At 50.8% G+C, this 17,611-nt stretch overlaps 5 protein-coding genes across 5 annotated transcripts; 3 read left to right on the forward strand and 2 right to left on the reverse strand.

Annotated features, from left to right (window-relative positions):
• The first annotated feature begins 127 nt into the window (after positions 1–127).
• Positions 128–4,689, forward strand: STEHIDRAFT_171357 (Piwi-domain-containing protein). The gene is made up of 24 exons (XM_007308504.1): positions 128–544; positions 700–896; positions 964–1,058; positions 1,109–1,201; positions 1,264–1,362; positions 1,418–1,450; positions 1,525–1,798; positions 1,871–2,092; positions 2,145–2,312; positions 2,380–2,542; positions 2,660–2,715; positions 2,778–2,921; positions 2,988–3,043; positions 3,123–3,208; positions 3,276–3,430; positions 3,492–3,615; positions 3,674–3,767; positions 3,832–3,873; positions 3,939–4,054; positions 4,112–4,142; positions 4,205–4,231; positions 4,283–4,362; positions 4,420–4,427; positions 4,484–4,689. The coding sequence occupies exons 1-24, from the start codon at positions 262–264 to the stop codon at positions 4,637–4,639; spliced, it is 2,802 nt and encodes a 933-aa protein (XP_007308566.1). The 5' UTR covers positions 128–261; the 3' UTR covers positions 4,640–4,689.
• A 1,364-nt stretch (positions 4,690–6,053) lies between these two features.
• Positions 6,054–6,886, forward strand: STEHIDRAFT_102945 (Epl1 protein). The gene is made up of 3 exons (XM_007308505.1): positions 6,054–6,542; positions 6,609–6,673; positions 6,739–6,886. The coding sequence occupies exon 1, from the start codon at positions 6,125–6,127 to the stop codon at positions 6,536–6,538; it is 414 nt and encodes a 137-aa protein (XP_007308567.1). The 5' UTR covers positions 6,054–6,124; the 3' UTR covers positions 6,539–6,542; positions 6,609–6,673; positions 6,739–6,886.
• A 3,563-nt stretch (positions 6,887–10,449) lies between these two features.
• STEHIDRAFT_114354 (uncharacterized protein) lies at positions 10,450–11,816 on the forward strand (the record flags this gene model as incomplete). The annotated part of the gene is made up of 3 exons (XM_007308506.1): positions 10,450–11,190; positions 11,251–11,319; positions 11,379–11,816. 3 exons carry the CDS (start codon positions 10,450–10,452, stop codon positions 11,814–11,816), a joined length of 1,248 nt encoding a protein of 415 aa, XP_007308568.1.
• A 391-nt stretch (positions 11,817–12,207) lies between these two features.
• STEHIDRAFT_114355 (uncharacterized protein) lies at positions 12,208–14,162 on the reverse strand (the record flags this gene model as incomplete). The annotated part of the gene is made up of 8 exons (XM_007308507.1): positions 12,208–12,345; positions 12,573–12,662; positions 12,815–12,906; positions 13,058–13,124; positions 13,189–13,411; positions 13,662–13,715; positions 13,941–14,073; positions 14,108–14,162. The coding sequence occupies 8 exons, from the start codon at positions 14,160–14,162 to the stop codon at positions 12,208–12,210; spliced, it is 852 nt and encodes a 283-aa protein (XP_007308569.1).
• A 1,041-nt stretch (positions 14,163–15,203) lies between these two features.
• On the reverse strand, positions 15,204–16,488 carry STEHIDRAFT_149511 (uncharacterized protein). Its single transcript, XM_007308508.1, has 4 exons — positions 16,277–16,488; positions 16,139–16,190; positions 15,695–16,060; positions 15,204–15,627 (listed from the first exon to the last, which is right to left on the reverse strand). Exons 1-4 carry the CDS (start codon positions 16,393–16,395, stop codon positions 15,262–15,264), a joined length of 903 nt encoding a protein of 300 aa, XP_007308570.1. The 5' UTR covers positions 16,396–16,488; the 3' UTR covers positions 15,204–15,261.
• Between the last annotated feature and the right edge of the window lie 1,123 nt (positions 16,489–17,611).

Here is a 17,611-nt window from a genome sequence, read left to right on the forward strand (position 1 = left end):
GCCACTCGTTACCCCACGGTAGCCACTGCTCGGGGGGTAACGCTCGGGGCGACCTCAACGAAGTTGCTCTGACTTGGATCTGGATTGGCTTCGGTTTCAAAGAAAACCTCCGAATGTTGCTGTTTTTGCCATTTCACCTTTGAAGATAGGGTATTTACCCGAATATGAAGTGCTGAGGGCTGCAAGAAGGCTGGCCACTGGCAGAGTGGGTGGCGGAAGGCTGCGTCATGGATAGATACGATCACGTGCGGTTAATGCGGTATGGCGCGCCACGAAGACGCCGCCGCTGAGACCGTTTCTTGTCTGGTCTTGTTCCCCTCTACCGACATCTCTGTTCACGCTCGCTCCCTGCGCAATCTTTACGCTACTCACTCTGGTGTACTCGACTTCGTTAGCTTTGACATGCATAGGACGAAGCCCGTTCCGCCTACAACTCAGGCAACCCCTCCGGGAGTACCGATTCAAGTCGTAGTGAATACCTTCAAGGTTCGTTTGAATATCGACCCCAAGACAGGTGCTCAAACGAAATATTACCATTACGACGGTGAGCATTCCCGAACCTCATGGTATTCCGACCATCATGATACTGATGAAATAATGTCATCTAATCGGTATACCTCAGTTGGTCAGTATCATCTGCATCCTGACTCGGTTGACAACGTGCTTCTCCCTTGTTCATGCGAAGTATCACCGTACATATAGTTATCAAGAAGAAGTCTGGGCCAGATGATGGACGAGGCCAAACGACCCTGAACAGTCGCCGTGCCCGCGAGATTATGCATCAGGCTCAGACCGTTGCGTATCCTCACATCTTCCAAGGTCGTCACCCTGTATTCGACGGCCGCTCGAACATGTACGCCAATTTCGACGTGCTTTCGGGCTCTCCTGGAGCACAGGTCAGTTTACCCCTATCTCTGCAATACTCTCAACAAATTGTTAATGTCATCAACGATGGCAATCAAGCTCTCTGTAAACATGAGTCGCCAGCCTCGGGCTGATCAGCCAGACAGAGGAGTGTATATAATCACTATTACCCCAGTGAATACGATTGATCTGAAGTAAGTTATTGCATCACCTCCCAGATTTACCACCTGAAACATCCTTGTAGTACGTTGGGAGCCATCGTTTATGGGAAGCAGGGCGGGCCCTCTCAAACCGCCGTCCAACTCGTCCAGGCTCTTGTGAGGCAATCTCCTCTGACGTGAGTCCTGTACTTCTCGTACGTAACCTTGAATCGTACTAAAGGACGTTCTCACCACTTAGTGCGTCTAATACCTACAATGCCCGGTCGGTTTTCGATGGTACGCAGACTAGGCAACTCGGACAAAACAGTGGTTTAGAGCTGTGCAGGGGATTCTTCCAGTACGCCACTCTTTTACTTTATTGCTGAACAACTAGTGACAGGCCTTACAATTAGATCTGTTCGTTTGGCTGACAAACGAATGATTATGTGTGTTACGCTCGTCTCGAGACCCTTACCTCTACAAATAACTTATTTGTTGTCTTTCCCACCCCTCCGTCTAGCAACATCGACGTTTCCACAACAGCCCTATATGCAGCCCAGGCACTGCCCAATTTCGCTCTCAATTTTACGCATACGAGGAGTGTATCAGAGCTTCTACAGCTCACTCCCAGAGACCAGAAGTTCAAGATACTTCGCTCTGTTCTTAAGGGTGTGCGGGTAAATGTCACCGTACCAGTTCTCCGTCAGCCCAAGCCAGCCCGGCCCATAAAGGATATTATCCTTCGTGCGGGCCATCATGAATTTACTGCTGACTCACAGCATTGGAACGTGAAAGTATGTCCTCTTACGTTCTTGTATCCGTTTTCCGTGGAATGTTTGGGCGGCTTACATCGTTCTACATCGTAGGACTATTACGACAGGACTCATCGTTATCGCTTGAAATATCCTGATCTCTTCGGTGTAGTACTTCAAGGCGGCGCCGTCATACCCGCAGAAATTTGCGACATCGTCCCCGGACAGCTTTTCAAGAGGAAAATACCCGCTGAGCTTATGACCGATGTTCATCGCTTTGCAAGCAAGCAACCCACGCAGCGCTTGGGAGACATCATCGCTGGTGTACAAGGCCCAGTAAGTCATGTCCTTCACGAGGTCAGCATAAAGCTCAAAATTGGGCATACAGTTCCTCAACTACGGGGGCAGCCAGTCTCTGCAACAAGCCGGAATCTCGATCGATACCGCTCCAATGGAACTAATGGGTCGACTGCTTCCGCCGCCTCAAGTTGTGTTCAAGGAATCTGGGATCGTGAAGGACGAGAGCCAACGCCCACATACCGTATTCGATACCACGGTAGGTGATACGTCGAGAAGAATGTAGCCCTCATCAATTTGTATTGAGAATTGTTTAACCCTTGCAGAGGTCCGGACATGGCATTTGGAACGTTTTGAACCAACGACTCTTCAAGCCGGCGAGCTTGACGAAATGGGCTATCGTCAACTTTTCACCGCGTGAGGCTACTGATGCGGGAGTCATCGAGTTCGCGCGTAAGCTTGCGGACGCTTGTGCAAACCTTGGTGTGTATTCCGAGTCGCATTAGTCATTTCTTGAAGTTGCTAAATGATGTTTTTCCTCCAGGAATGGGTATGCAATCTATATTGATCACACCTAATCATCCAATTCATCTAACTACGTCGTAGCGGTCGGGCCCCCGCTTCCTGGAGTAATTCAAGGTTCTGGACAAGATCCTTCTAGCGTAAGGCCTCCTCTTTATCGTCTTCGTCCCAAGTCTTCTGGACGTGTTCTTGTCTACTCCAGGCCCTCAAGCAACTTCAGAGCCAGCTCACTTCGGGCCCCCACGGACTCATAGTACTCTTTATCCTCCCCGACAGAGCAGAAGATATCCGCCGTGAGGTGAAGCGCTGGGGAGATGTCACGGTCGGGGTTCCAACACAATGCCTTGTAAGTTAAAAACTTCGCTGATGTATGTTCGAGATGGGCGCTTAATACCTGCTGTGTTGTATATAGAAAGTCAAGAACATTAGAGGTGCCCAGAGTCAGTACCTCAATAATGTTGCCATTAAGTATGTAGTTTTCTCTGAAGTTCAAGTTTGCCCGTATATCAAGACCAAAAACTGATGGACGAATGCATTCATCCCCAAGGATGAACGCGAAGTTGGGCGGAATCAACTGGATTTCCTCCTCACCATTATTTTCTCTTCTTCTCAAAGAGCCAACCATGATACTGGGTGATTGTTTGTGTTCAAGACTCTGAACACCCATTAGGGCAATCACTGAGTTCATTTCATCATCCAGGCGCCGATGTTAGTCACTCGTCTCCGGGTCTTGTCCGTCCATCCATTGCGGCGGTAGTAGGGACTTTCGACATGGAACTTTGCCGCTATGCGGATGCTACTTCTCTCCAGAACCCTCGACAAGAGACGATCTCTGACCTTCGTGCAATGGTGGGCGTGAGTACTCTACATCGAATTACGTTCTTATCCTACGCTAATGCAGCCCAATGATCTCTAGGGAATCCTAGTGAGTTTCGCTGAGAGAAATCGCACGTTACCATGTAACATCTTCTTCTATCGTGACGGCGTGTCCGAGGGAGAGTACGATAAGATCAAAGCAGAGGAAGGGATTGCCATTGACGGTATGTGTGTCTTCTACATGTGCACTTCAAAGCTGTTAAGCTTCTTGGCCATGACCAGCCGCGTACGCGGATTGTCTGGCGAATGTGTCGCTCAAATTCGACGTGAAACCTCTCCCAAAGCCGCGTGTCATCTTCTTGGTGGTTGGAAAGCGGTAAATTGAACGATTTTAGTACATTTTCTACACAATACTTACTTGTGTTTTTGGTCCCTGATAGGCATCATATCCGGTTTTTCCCCAGCCAGCGCACTCCCGCTAGGTACGTACTCAATTTATGACCCTCCACACGCTGGGGTCTCGTTGACTGTGAATATAACGTCATAGCTACATTGACCGGAGCGGAAACGTCACGGCCGGGTTATGTATCGACGACACCATCACTTCGACGAGGAAGGACATGCCAGACTTCTATCTTCAGTCTCAACCGGGGCTCAAAGGAAGTAAGTGGTTTCATGCGATCTCTGTCACCTTGTTTTCTGAATTCCTGCTTCTTTTAGCGAGTCGCTCGTCTCACTACATTCTTCTAAGGTTAATGACTGCATCCCAGACCTGTAGACATCGCTAACTATATCCTCTTTTCACATCTTAAGAAATGACCTGAAAGCAACCAAGGACCAGTATGTCAGCGGTAGCTGTGACAGAGACGCGACTAACAAGCATCTCTCCAGGTTGCAAGAGCTCTCTCATATGTTATGCTACAACTATGCTCGTGCCACCAGAGCTGTCTCAATTCCTTCGCCCGTGTATTGTGCGTCATTCCACTTGACTTCCGCGAAAATCTCCCTGTAACTGATTGCTTCCACAGATGCTCATGTAAGTCGTAGAAGCCAGAATTATATAACGATCTTCTCTTAGAAATGGACCTCCAGCTTCTCTGCTCCCGAGCGACATTCTATTTCGCCAACGACCTCAACTTCTCCGACGCCGGGGGCAGCTCCGATGACGCACCATTCGATCTGAATCGGTGGAAGGCAGGCTTTGGTCGGATCAACGAGGCGATGAAAATGAAGATGTTTTATGTTTGATCAGTGTCTCTCTTGTCGAGCCTGTGGAGTTTGATACGGGTCATAAATTGTAGGACTATGTGTGTCGGTGGAAGCACTTGTTGTCTCTGATCACAAAGGAACTGTGTTCGCAGATGTTTGTATATTGGGTAGATGTCTCAATGAAATGGAGAAGTGTACGTTATCTTTTAAACGTTTCTGGATTGAAAAAACCTTTTTTTCGAGACTTGCTTGGACACAGGCCGAGGCTGACACTGCTGAGCGCTGAGGCCTGAGGCCTGAGGCTTCGCTGGGGAGCCACAGTGGCGCGAGTCCTGTTCGTACTTTTACGGATGTAAGCTCCGCCGGCACATTCCGGACACGTCATGCGATGTGCATGTTCACTCCTTGCCACTTGTTCGCTCCTCTCACCTGCTCTCACACTGGCCGTGGCAGAACCCGTACTTGTCTCAGCAGTGCTCATCACAGATTGAGCCCAGAGCTCGCTGAGGCCAGTACCAAAGAGGAGCTCGAACCATGCGGGGATCTCTATCCGTAAGTTTTGCGTCGGGTGTCGAGGGTTCTGTCTTCACGATGGTCAGCCGAGACCGTGCCATCTCGAGCTGACTCCCTTTCCTCCTTAATAAATAAGGCTATACATCCATTTGTCTTTTCTTCTACTCATTGGGCTTGTGATGCGGCCATAGGAAGCCTCGAAGAGCTCTTCATTCTGGCTCGGAGTATAATGTCCTCAGTTCTCTTACATTAATCAAAGGCCTGTCGGGCTTCCACGAGACCGCGATAGTACTCGCAAGACACGCTTATGCCGCTCATCTCAATAGGGCCTCATTTGCAGTTATTCTTACCTGACTGACACGCAGGATTATTGCTGCTGACGCTGATTTGTCCCTGATATTCCTATGGCCGTGTAGGGCCCATTTCTCATGAAATTATAGGCTCTTCAGAGATGTATGCCTCGTATTCAAGCGGTTGGTTCACTAGAACATCACCACCCTCACTAACAGCGATGTAGAGTTCTTGGACGACAGCGGGAATGTTTAGCCGCCACAGCTCGTTTTGGGACCGACGATATCTATTTTAGGGCCGTCATACTCAGGTGCTAGGGCGCGACTCGGCCAAGGCGGAACTATCATGTTCTCATGCTACCATGCTGTCCTCGCTCATGTTACTCTTCGTAACTCTTCGTTTGCCTCAAGTGGGGTTCCCAAGCCCATCACTTGACTGACTATGCACTTCTCGGACGTCATATTCTCGGAAAGCCTCCCGAGGATTGCCTCCAGGCCAAAGAGTTGCAGTCGCGACACCGTTCGCCTGTAAAATTGTATGGGTCATGAGCGAGCCTTGTGGGGTTGTAGCTGTGCCTCGTCGTAAGCTCGGAAGTTCTTCGCCGCTCCTGTTAGCTATAAAAGCTGCCACAAGTGTTTTCAAGGTTTTCACCATCCCACCACCAGCTTCGCTCTACACAATCGTCTGTAATCCCTCAACACTATCATCACTCTCATCATCATGAAGTTTGGCTTCGCATTCACCGCCGTCGCTTTCCTCATCCCCTCCGCACTTGCGACCGCTGTGCGATACGACACCACTTACGACAACGCCGGCCAATCAACAGACACCGTTGCCTGCTCCGATGGCACGAACGGGCTCGCTTCTCGCTACCCCACCTTTGGATCTTTCCCAAAATTCCCCTTCCTCGCCGCCTCCGATAGCATTCCCGGATGGAACTCTCCAAACTGTGGAACGTGCTTCGCCGTCACCTACAACGGAGTCACGGTCAATGTCTTGGCCATCGACCATGCCGGTGATGGAATCAACATGTCTTTGGAGGCGATGAATGCTTTGACGAACGGTCAGGCTACGTTCTTGGGCACTGTGGACGCCACTGTGGCCCAGGTCGACAAGAGCGCCTGTGGCCTGTAAGAAGGTACTTGTTGCTCGCTGTCTAGGATGTCTAAGACCGTTATATCTGACTAGTTCTGTGCTTTGCTAGGACATTCTCGAGATAGTAGCATATGTTGTATATGTTGCTGTACGGATCAAGGGCCACTGTTGTAGGTTCGTGCTATTTTTCGCCCTCGATCTTATGCCGCCATTATGCTTATATTTTATGACATTCTAAGGATATCCTATCGGTAGGAATGGACAATCTTTCTGTACGAATGGACATAGGACTGCTTTGCACGAACGGACTTGCAATTGTTTGTATAATGCTGTCGAAATAATATCGGACTTTGTTTCTCTTTCACCACATCCAGAGCCGACAATAACACTCTTTATCAGAAGTAAGGTCTCATCGTATCGAGACATCATGATGAACGATGACGCTGGCGTGTAAATACTGTGAGTGGCTCACAGGGCTGTACAGCAACGCGACCGAACCCAAACTCCCTTGATACGGTCCATCGCGCCGAGGCCAGCATTACGCGCGCCTAAAAGGTTCGGTTGATGTGGGTGCCAGCGGAGTTTGAAGTTCTTCTAGAACGACTTCTATCGTGTCTGAGGTTTGTATTCACCGGCAACTTATCCATCTCCAGGCCACACAAAAGGTACGTATCCACATGCTCTGACGCACCCCGATAGGGTCCCGATTTTACTCATCAACTCTTCCTCGGTGCAAAGTTGGTGCAAAGAGACCGGTCTTCTACAAATAAATATAATGACCGAGGAGATTTGCTCTCCCGATGAATCGAAGCCAACATTGAGCTGAAGTTTGACGATTGGCGCATTTGCTAGGCCCCGATTTAGCTGAGCCACTCCGTCGCTGGAGACAATCCCCGGACTTTTCCATGCCCCGATCTGGCTGAGCCACTCCGTCGCTGTAAAGACAATACCCGTACATTTTGAGAGCGAGCTACCAACACCTCACACCGTACTGTGACCTGGTCGCTGATTATGCATTGCTCACTGTCCCACCAATCTCACGTTGTTATGAGGATCTGAGGATGGTTGCCGGAGTCGGCGTTCAGACAATTGTTCTCTGCGAGCATGGTTACTCATGCATGACCGTATAGTTGACCGGAGGACCTGTCCGATGCCTCTCCTGGCTGGATACGTCCTCGAACATAGTTGCCGTCGGCGATCCTTCCAGGTCACGCTGCACACAGCATAATCTCAACACTGACGAGTGTAACTCGCAAGTGACGATTGGAGCCCCTCTTCTGCGATTGGCTACTGAAGATCCCGGCTCCAGTACATTGACATTTCGGGGCCGTGCTTCTGTCCAATCGAACATGTTCAGTGCAATGTGCTGGACGCCAGCAGGTCCGCATCCTAGTGGTACGCCAAGGCAACGGTAGTATCAGATATTTCCCAAATAGTATATCACGCCGCCCGCCTGTGCTACGAGGGCGGAGGTGGCAGGAGGCCCAGATTTTCTCCTACCAATCCGCAGCAATGGTCGATCCGCGAAGAGTTCGTCCTAAGCTGACAAATATGGGGCACTGAAAAGAAAGAGAAGCAAAGAGTCATCAAGTCGCCGTTGAATGGCGTTGAATCCATAGCAGTGGCGTGGAAGATGTTGAGGTGTGGCAGGCGCAAGGCAGACGCGCATCCAGAGGATTCGAAAGAAACACGATGACACCGCTATTGAAGACGAAGACTGCAATTCAATTAGCACTAAAAGAACTAGTCCGTTAGGTCCCAGTACGGAGACATCCGGCACTGTCCATGAAGTCTTGGAACTCAAAAGCCGAAAGTGAGGATTGCAGACTGATCGGAACGTTCGCCCCGCGCTATTTGGAGCAGCAATACTACTCTCATCGCCCGAGCATCTCCGACCATAGTCAGATGTTTTTCGTTCGTACCATGAGGATTTCAACAAACCCCCTAGCAAATTCTAGGGTGGAACGTCAACCAACGCTGAGGCTTTTACCGGTCTCTATCACTGAAGTGCCCCAAGTTCCGGTCTTCTAACAGACTTTTGGGTATTGGACATATTTAAGGAACGACGAGTCGACGATTGAACTGAGACATCAGGGCTTTGTTACATCTGGTCGAGGTTGAACTTTTCGGTGAAGCGTTGACCATTGAGCCAATGAGTGTACCTTCCAGTATCCACCGTTAGGAATCGTCCGTACCCTCCGCCAAGGGAGGGGTGGTTACTCTCTGCATAAATTACAGCCATTTACAAGCGCTGGACATTTGGTCTGCCAGTACTTGAACCTTTCCTATGAACAACTGCCCATCCGCTATGCTCTCCCGGTCAAACATAATAGGGGCGTATGAAGCTGCTAGTCTCGGCTCCCGGATATTGAGATACAGTAAGTTCTGTATAGAAGTTACCCGGCGTTCAAAGCACGTTTACGGAGCGTTACATGCCGGGCCTACAGATGTGAAATACTCGAGATCGTCCCGGATGATAACCGGAAAAGGACGTCGAAAACGTGAACAATTACGCACACTGCAAGGTCAGATAGCTTTGAACCAGACGACAGGCTACCGTTCGAGATGAGGACGGAAGCACTGCCTTCGATTCTAGGAGGATAAAGAAAGACACTTCTTCCACTGCCAGTGGGAGGTCATACTGTATACTAGGGTCAGGGACTTACCAGAGCCCAGAAGGACGGGAAGGACGAGTACCGCAGCCTATGTCGCACCCGTGGATTTGCTATTCGGGCTTGTCCTCTGTACGAAGCTTGATCATCGATTTATGCACTTACCAGAAGAAACAGGATAGAAAACAATACACGTGCTACCAGTCCTCGGGCGGCCGAGGAGCCTTTTCGGGCTCTAAGCAGAAAGAACGTCCCATCACCATTATTGGCTAAATACGGGCCTGGTGAACCATTAATCTTCTGTGGTTGGGCCTTTCCGTCGAAAGTTTGGTATAAGAACAAGTAATTAGTGCGGCTCTTGAAACTCTGTGACGACCAAGAGCTGTGAAGGCTTGTCATCGTCAACCTAGGCCATCTGAAAAACAAATGAAAGTATAAGAATATCATATGGTTTGCGGGCGGAAATGAGAAGCGGCAAAGGGGGCCCAACCCTTCTGCGTCCGATTCGAAGTCACCCTGGTGTAATTCGGGTATAGATGAGCCACGGCACCAAGTTACCCTTGTTGACAAGTTCGTGCATGAGACCTGGCTAGGTCACATCGCGACCAGTGTAATCCACAGGCGCCGACCTTCCCTGGATAGAATCAACGTCGCATCAGGAAGATATAGGAGCTTATCCCGACCACGTACGGCATACTGTACAAGACCGTGACCGAGGAACCTTTCCTCCCGAAAAGATTCAGTTCGGCGCTCAACCTATCAGTTGTGACAGCTGACTCTGAAAGGCACAAGCGCGCCTTGCTCCCCCGATGAGCCCCTAACACAAAACAAAGGGAACAAACAACTACACCGCCGCGCTAACGGATGAGGATGCAGGTGGCGCCAGAGAAAAGGAGGAAATCGAAAGCATTGGATGACCGATCAAATTCAATCGGTGGGCCCTCCACGTGGGGATCGCAAGCCGCCGGTGCCCCGCAGATTCGAGATCGTGACAATGAAGGCGGAGCGTGAAACGAAACCTTGGCCGCCTCTCGTCTGCTCGAACAGAACCTGGCACTCAATTACATCCTTTTAAAAGACGAGCCCTGCCACCTATCATGGAGTCGTATTCCCCGCTTCACCCTTCGCCTACTCACGCCCACCCTCCACCTCGCTCTACACGTCCCAATGGCTGCCACCGTCTCTGGCTGGACACCGTCTTCCGACGATGAAATTGTTAGCCTCCACCCTGCCCATGAGCCACTCGATCAGTACCCCGCCCATTGGACGACGTCCGTCTTTAAAAGGACACCCTCGTATAGGCACACCACACGTCCAGCTCCCCCCAGGTCGTTTACTATGGATTCCCCGATCAGCGATTGCTACCCCTCCCCTACTTCCTCGTACTCGCCCTCACCACCCTCACCACCGCAGACTCGTATTCCTCCACCTCTGACCTCATCCGAAAGGAGGGCGATTCGTAACCGTCTCCGCGACCCGAACTGGATCCCTCGCCCCCGAAACGCCTTCATCATCTTCCGCTGCGAGTATGCCCGCGAGCACGCCCGATATGCGCCTGGCGAGCCTACCCGTATCATCACCGACAAGACTTTGTCAAAGCGTGCCGGAGATGCGTGGAAGAAGCTTTCGGCAGCCCAGAAAGCGATCTTCAAGAAGCGCGCAGATGTGGAGAGGGAAGAGCACGCACGTCAGTACCCTGCATATCGCTTCAATCCTACTCGTCCTACCGCCCGGTCTCGGAGTCAAAGCTCTCCCGTCCCCGCCCCCGGTGTCGGCCGTTCCGCCCAGGTCGCCTCGTTCGTAGAGGAGAAGGAGAGTACCCCCCGTCTTGTGGAGGCGGAGCCAACGTCTCCTGGATACCTCGTCCAACGCCAGGTTCTCAGTCTTCTCGGCCACCGTCGGCCGTCGTCCACTCCACTCCCTTCGTCCATCACCCCTATCGACAACTCTCTCGCTCCAGGCTTGTCATCTTCCTATCCCAATACCCCCTACATTCAAACCTACCAGCCCGCCGATGGGATGTTCGTCCAGAACGTCGATCTCTTCAGCGGGTACGCTTTCGACTCGGGGAATCCGGTGGTAAGTACTTCGGCGCTGCTTGTCTAGCACGGTGTTCGCTTATACGAACGCACCTTTCAGAGCTCACCTTTGACTCCGCCGAACATCGGAGACGTCTATCTTGGTACAGACCAGTCATGTAGTGCGATGGTGCGTCTCCTATTTCGGCTCACACACAATACACCCGCTGATGTCTTGAACTCTTCCAGACTTCTCCCGACACTTCGTCCAGCGTCACCATTCCATATGCCCCTGCCTTCGATAACTCATCGTTCGGTATGGTCTCGTTGCCGTATGTGTCCGATGTGGGCTGGCCGGGTGCAGACTACAGCACCATGGCCGCTTACCCGCAGCCTTCCGAGGATACATTACCCGAAATGCAGCCGCAGAGTACAAGCCTCTTTGCCTCTGCACCGTATTCCGCTTCCTATGGTACCGCCCTCGAGCACATGTCTTATCAGCAGCAGAGCTTGGACTTGGACATGCCGAGTGCTGCGACTTACTGGGAGAACGGCCAGGGGTATACCACGCAGCCGTACCTCTCCGGGATGGCACCCTTTGACGATGCTGCCGCGGCGGTCTTCCAGGAGCCTGTGGAGAGTGGGATCAATTATCTTGATAATGGATATGAGGGAAACGGCTCGTAATGTTCTATTTTTCGGACGATACTTAGGGGTCGTGCTCGTGAACATTCTTCTATTCTTCTAGTTCGATACTTACCTGCTAATATGCTTATGTCTATGCCTCTTCCAGCCCTGTCTTCCATATGTCGTCTTTCCCTCGCTTCCCGTCCGTCTCCTTCCTATGTATCAATAGACAGAATTATGGTTAATACCTCACTTATTCGTGCTATGACCTCTGCTCCCTCTGCTACACACCCACCTCGCCTGAGCCCGGCTGCTTGTTTTGTGTGATATCTACGGGATTGATTCTCGTAGCCTGTGTTCTCGTAGTGTTTATCTTACTGTACCATACACCGAAAATACTTTCCGAGGATCGTCCTTCCTGTATTGAATTGTTCATCATCACTGAAGTCCTTCAGCCATGCTTCGTCTTCGTCTGCTTTGCATGGTCCGAGTCCGGCATGAGGTCGCCAGTCGTTGCCAACCGCTGGAGTGTAGTGCCCTGATTCAGGTGCGAACTACCACCCCCGAATGATCCGTCTTCCAACTTTGTCTGTAATTGACCTCGTCCGAGGAACTTCTATATATGGTTCACCGCCCGTGGCTCAGACATGCAATCACCGTCTGACACCGAACTCCGTGGATGCATGGACTCCAACTAAGCCACAAGAACGCGCAATTCGGAAGCTCGTGCGCGAAGCCTGATCAGCTACCAGGCCAATGCATTCAGTTTGCTGAAACGCTGCAGTTTACACCCACCGGCGGTCTGCGTACACTGACCATGACACCGATTGCATCAGGCACGTCGATCTCTGTGCCGTAGGTAGAAATAGGGGGTGCCGTCGGTACCGTCCTGCCAAGTACGGAACGCTAACACGGTTTGAGTCGAAGGTTTGTTTCCGACGTGTCATATAACGTCGGAGGCCCGATCGCGTCTGTCAGAGACAATCGACGGGTTGTTTCCACAATAGGTGGGTCGGGGTGGAACAATGAAATTTCGGGAGAAACCCTGTCGATTATACGCCGTCAAGGTCCGAGTGGGCGTTACCACGAAACCGGGACCGCAGTTGCACGACGTCAAGGAACGGCGGAAGAGAGGACGCGAGAGGCAAATCTGCATAATATATTTACAGCTTCTGCCAGGTTTTCAAATGAAGTCGTTCCGGATAGTGAACAACTGAGAATAAGATTTTATCTCGAGCCACCTTGGTGATAGTTGATTCGGGAGGCCTGTCAACTCCCTTGCGTTCGCGAAGGGGAATCACTTAGGCCGCCGAAAGGAATGAATCTTGGCAAGAAGATCTTCCGCTCAATCCAAAGTTTTTCTCCATCCTAAAAAGGGACGCGTGATGGGTGAACGCTGAGCGCTGAACTCCTGCCAGACACTCTTAGTCACGATCCACCTGAGCCTTGTGAGCGACCCCTCAGAAGACCCATTACCGCCCGAGGATACCAGCTCGATGATGGACTGGGATGCCGCGTAAAACTTCACAAAAGCGAAGACAGGGAACGTGGAGCTCTCGGGGCACCACCTAACTTGGGAAGCATGAGGATTCGATTGAAACCATGACCACAAAGGAAGGATAGCGAGGAGTCGGTGATGCGTTTCGGCGAGGTTGCTAAAAAGAAGACAATAAGACAATGAGCTGAGTGCCTACTGGGCGATGGTTCTTCGCCCCTGAGGAAAGTGAGGACGAAATATCATCTCTGAAGTGGGTTAGCAAGCACCCGTCTCACTAGCATATTCGTTCTGCTGTGATTATGGGTGGTGCGCTATGCAAACATCACTGCTAGTAATGTGAGCCGCATAAGAATGGTCTCAAACTAATCTCGGGTGGCTACTTCTCCAATACGTTAGAAGACACGCACCATCCGGCATCGTCATACCCCTCTGAGCTGGCCTCCTGACGGCGCTGCGTCGGACTTGTTGCGATCATCGTATAGGGTAGCGCTATTTTGTGAAGGGAATTATTGATGGATTCTTTCCTGTTGGGTTCTGACCAGCATCGATATCGGCCGACGAGTTTTCAGGGGCTCAGCATGGTATCTCGAGCATACGTAGGATCAGAAGTTTCAGTGGACGAACAAAGGATATTGCAACGATCATGTCTAACAGAACAGATAAAGAAATGCAATTTGGAGCCTTACTTGGAAATCGGTTCCTCTGCGGTAGATAAAGCACCCTCTGGAGTCGCCGAAACGGTCGAGCAGGTTCCACAGTACCATGCGTTCGAAGACTCAGGCATGTATGCGTCAACACGTTCGTCGCATAGAACACCGGCTGTTGAATGAACGACGGCCTTCAGAAAACACACCTATGTGATTTGCTCGGTGACTTGGTGAAGACATCTCAAGAGGAATCGGGCTCATGCTTGGTCACCGCTGGGTCGAGGTGTGGGGAAAGGTACGATCGGCGCTTACCGAGTAAAAAATTTGAAGTTCATCTCCGATCAGACCCGATTTGCTCTCACGTGAGGCCACGCCTAATTTCAAACCGCGACGGTGAACCGCCGGTGTTTCTCGAGCAAGTCGTCCCGTTTAGGTTTTGTTTTTTGACCACGACCACCTGGAAGCAAATCTTTCGAATGACATGGGCCGCTCACCAGCCCGTTAGGATCTCATCGCTCACGGCGGCCTTGTTTTTATGTATCCTTATTAGTCCGAGTCGCTCTCGTGCACCTGCGCCCGCCGGAAATAATCGTCCAACGTCAACAGCTGCTCTCTCGTCAGGCTCTGCAGGAATTTATGCCGACGGTTATTGGGCCTGCGCATGCACTCTGGGAACGCTCTCCAAGTTCATTTAGAAGCAACGCTGTGCGCCATGTACTGACTAGCAATTGCTCCACAAGCTAGTTCAAAGGCATGCTTGAAGTTATGTCTCTCCTCTGGATGTCACGGAAACAGCGAGATAGAGGATCCGTATCTATACGACGCATCAATCAAAGTGATAAATACTCTTTTTGTATGGAGTCTTTTTGTCTATCCTGCAGAACTTGTATCCAGTACGTTTATTCTGTAGGACAGCTGGCCGAGGGGCCACATCTATAGGCTTATGTGGATTGGGTCTGCTTTACCCCGTTTGTGAACGGGAATTGCTCTTTCACCGCTCTCAATAGGGGCTTATCTCATGTCTTCCCTCTTGGACATGCTTGTGAAATAGGAGTCCGCCCATGAGCTCACCGCCCGCTGTAATCCAATAGCGATTATCCGACATATCCGAAGAGTTCTCCGCTATTCTAGATGTCGACACGGGTATCGGTCTAGAGCAGTACGGTGATTTGTTTTCGATACTCTAAAGCTTGCTCTAAGCGGACATAACTAACCAATGTCCGAAGTGGAGCCTTCTGTGATCTTCGAGAGGTTTTATCCGGTTATTGACTATTCGCCGTGTCGTTGAAAGCCGAAGGGAAGACAAATCATATAGATAGAATAATTTGTGAGAGTACCATACATGGTGTCGAAGCATCTACTAAGACACCCAAGCGATCCGCCCGTATGGCGTTTCAATCGCCCTCTGCTTCCCATCTGCCACCCGAAATGCAACCTCATACAATCCAGGCCCATGTGTCCTCACAAACTCTTGCTCTGCCTCGTCCTCGTCCTTCGCAGCCGTGAGAATGAGTTGAGGGCCGGAAGTGGACGTGGCGAACGACTTTAACGGGTGATGAAGCTGCCAGGTAACTTCTGAGGGTGTGGTCGTGGTTGGAGGCGAGCCGAGAATGGCTGTGAGTTCTTGAGACAATGTTTTGAAGGAAGCTACAGGGGAGAGGAGACGGAGGTATGCTACGCTCTGCGCCGTGTTTGGATGTGTGGTATTGGTCGTTTCCGTCGGAACCTAAAGATAAACGAATTATAGACGGTCGAACTAGAATACAGATGTGCAGATCAAGTGAATGACCTACTCTCAACGAGCGATCCGTTACATCCCCACAAAAGAACGGCAACTTAGTTCCTCCTTCCTTCTTTGCCCACTCTTGCGGGGATGTAATAACCCACTTCAACTCCACACCATCTCCTCTCGTCCGTCCCCCACTGACTTCCTTCGCGTATCTAACCTCGAGTCCGCTGGCCTTCGCGCGATCGTTTATGATAGTTGAGATGGCGGGGACAGCGGAAGGAGCACCGAGAAAGGCATAAGCACACCAACCGTGGTCTTTGTTGGCCCAGTTGTGGGCAAGTCGGGCTTTATGCTCGGGAGACTCTGGAGGATAGTACGATGGCTCTTGAGTGAACGAGATGAGCTCGATATAGCTTCCATCGGGAAGAATCTACAGGAGAATTTGATTGAGTTTAAGTCGTTGACCACTTATACAATTGGATACGTGAGTGTTGACTCAGATGCGTACGACGAGTGTGTTGGCGGTGAGACCACCAACGTGTGTTCCTCCTGGTGAGACACTATCGGCAACGAGGAAGATGTTATTTCGGAAACCAGGAAATACAGCTTGTATTCTGAAATCGGAGTATACTGAACAGACACCCACTGAAATCCTAGCTCTCGAAACTGTTCAGCAGTCTTTTCCACCGTTCCCGGTGGTGTGATATGAACAATGTGGTCCAAGATCGTCGTCAAAGGAGCTCCAGTACCTGTCTTGGAAGACATTGCAGAGATAATGTCAAAGTTTGAAAACAGATGAGCCTCGAGATGTGGTGGTCGCAGACTCAGAGTCGCAGTACTGAGCGATGTTGTGTACTCATCGCCCGAGTGTGAGCAATATCATCGTTCGATGGTGCCACAGGGGCGCCGGCCACTGCCGAAGCGGAAGAAGTCAAGAAACCACGTTGTGGCGCAGTTTGTGGCGGCGGCTGTTTCACTTCGACCACCACCATGCAGACGATATCCACAGTTTTCAAAGCGACAGGCTTTCCAGCTCGCCATCATACTCTATTTCACAGCTTGAATAGCCTTGATTCTCGCTGTGACCGACGGATTGCGTCTGTCAACATGTTAGCATGGCTTTTACTGTTCACCGTTCTTACCTGTGGCAGAGCTGTAGTATTCGGCCTGTGGACAAGCAATCATACGTCCGTGACGTCAAGAAAAAATTTGGTGCGCCTGAATGTCTTCCTTCAGGGATCGTCTTCTTTGTCGACGATGTAGCCAGTCCTGACCGCTGCCCAACGTGTCCCTCATCGAATCTTGGTACAGGCTTGACTTCCTGGAAGGCAGTCTCTCAGGACGTCGATGAAAGGTCCGTGAGCTCTCGTGTAATTTTCACATACGAGGGTTGCTTAGGAGAGTAGCATCCGTTCGAAAGATCACCTCAGTCCAAAGGGTCGTGTCGGTCGCCTAGGTCTCGAGATTCATTCATCGGGTCAACCGAATGACGCGAGAGCGGGAACATATTCAATGACGGTGGTGTCGTGAAGGAATTCAAGTCCTCTATTTTGAGGTTTGCCGAGAGCGCTACCTCCATAGTCTGAAAGCTTAATACTGTCTTTCTTTGAGTTTCGACCCTGTCCCTGGCTACCGTGACCATGTGGGCTCTGGGCTGCGTATATGCGTTTATAGCGAGATCCGCGCTATATAATCACTCGAAATTGGCTAACTCTATCGCTTTAGGACATTCTCGGTGAGAATATCCTAGAAAGCTGACGACATCAGTCGGCGAGGCGTCCTCGACGACTTCGTCGATAGCATATATTGACCTTTTTCAAGATGATTTGCCACCCAGACAACCGTGTAAACCTTACATGGTTCACGGATTATACCGCTTGCTGAGGCCGTAAAGTCATTTAGCAGGGTATATGCGCTCTTCGACGTGTCCTCTCGAGTCTGATAAGGCATTCTCTGTGCTTTTACCACCGAGTCCTTTGCC

Source organism: Stereum hirsutum (assembly GCF_000264905.1).
Source record: "Stereum hirsutum FP-91666 SS1 unplaced genomic scaffold STEHIscaffold_15, whole genome shotgun sequence".
Lineage (NCBI taxonomy): Eukaryota > Fungi > Basidiomycota > Agaricomycetes > Russulales > Stereaceae > Stereum > Stereum hirsutum.

Excerpts from the sequence above, each read along its gene's own strand:
- STEHIDRAFT_149511 (XM_007308508.1), bottom strand. The coding sequence starts at position 16,395 with ATGTCTTCCAAGACAGGTACTGGAGCTCCTTTGACGACGATCTTGGAC. Across the intron at positions 16,191-16,276 it reads TTTCGAGAGCTAGGATTTCA|TGTCTCACCAGGAGGAACAC; the intron begins GTGGGTGTCTGT and ends CGTTGCCGATAG. Across the intron at positions 15,628-15,694 it reads TAACGGATCGCTCGTTGAGA|GTTCCGACGGAAACGACCAA; the intron begins GTAGGTCATTCA and ends GTTTATCTTTAG.
- STEHIDRAFT_171357 (XM_007308504.1), top strand. The coding sequence starts at position 262 with ATGGCGCGCCACGAAGACGCCGCCGCTGAGACCGTTTCTTGTCTGGTC. Across the intron at positions 2,543-2,659 it reads TTGTGCAAACCTTGGTGTGT|CGGTCGGGCCCCCGCTTCCT; the intron begins ATTCCGAGTCGC and ends ACTACGTCGTAG. Across the intron at positions 4,055-4,111 it reads TCAACCGGGGCTCAAAGGAA|CGAGTCGCTCGTCTCACTAC; the intron begins GTAAGTGGTTTC and ends TGCTTCTTTTAG.
- STEHIDRAFT_102945 (XM_007308505.1), top strand. The coding sequence starts at position 6,125 with ATGAAGTTTGGCTTCGCATTCACCGCCGTCGCTTTCCTCATCCCCTCC.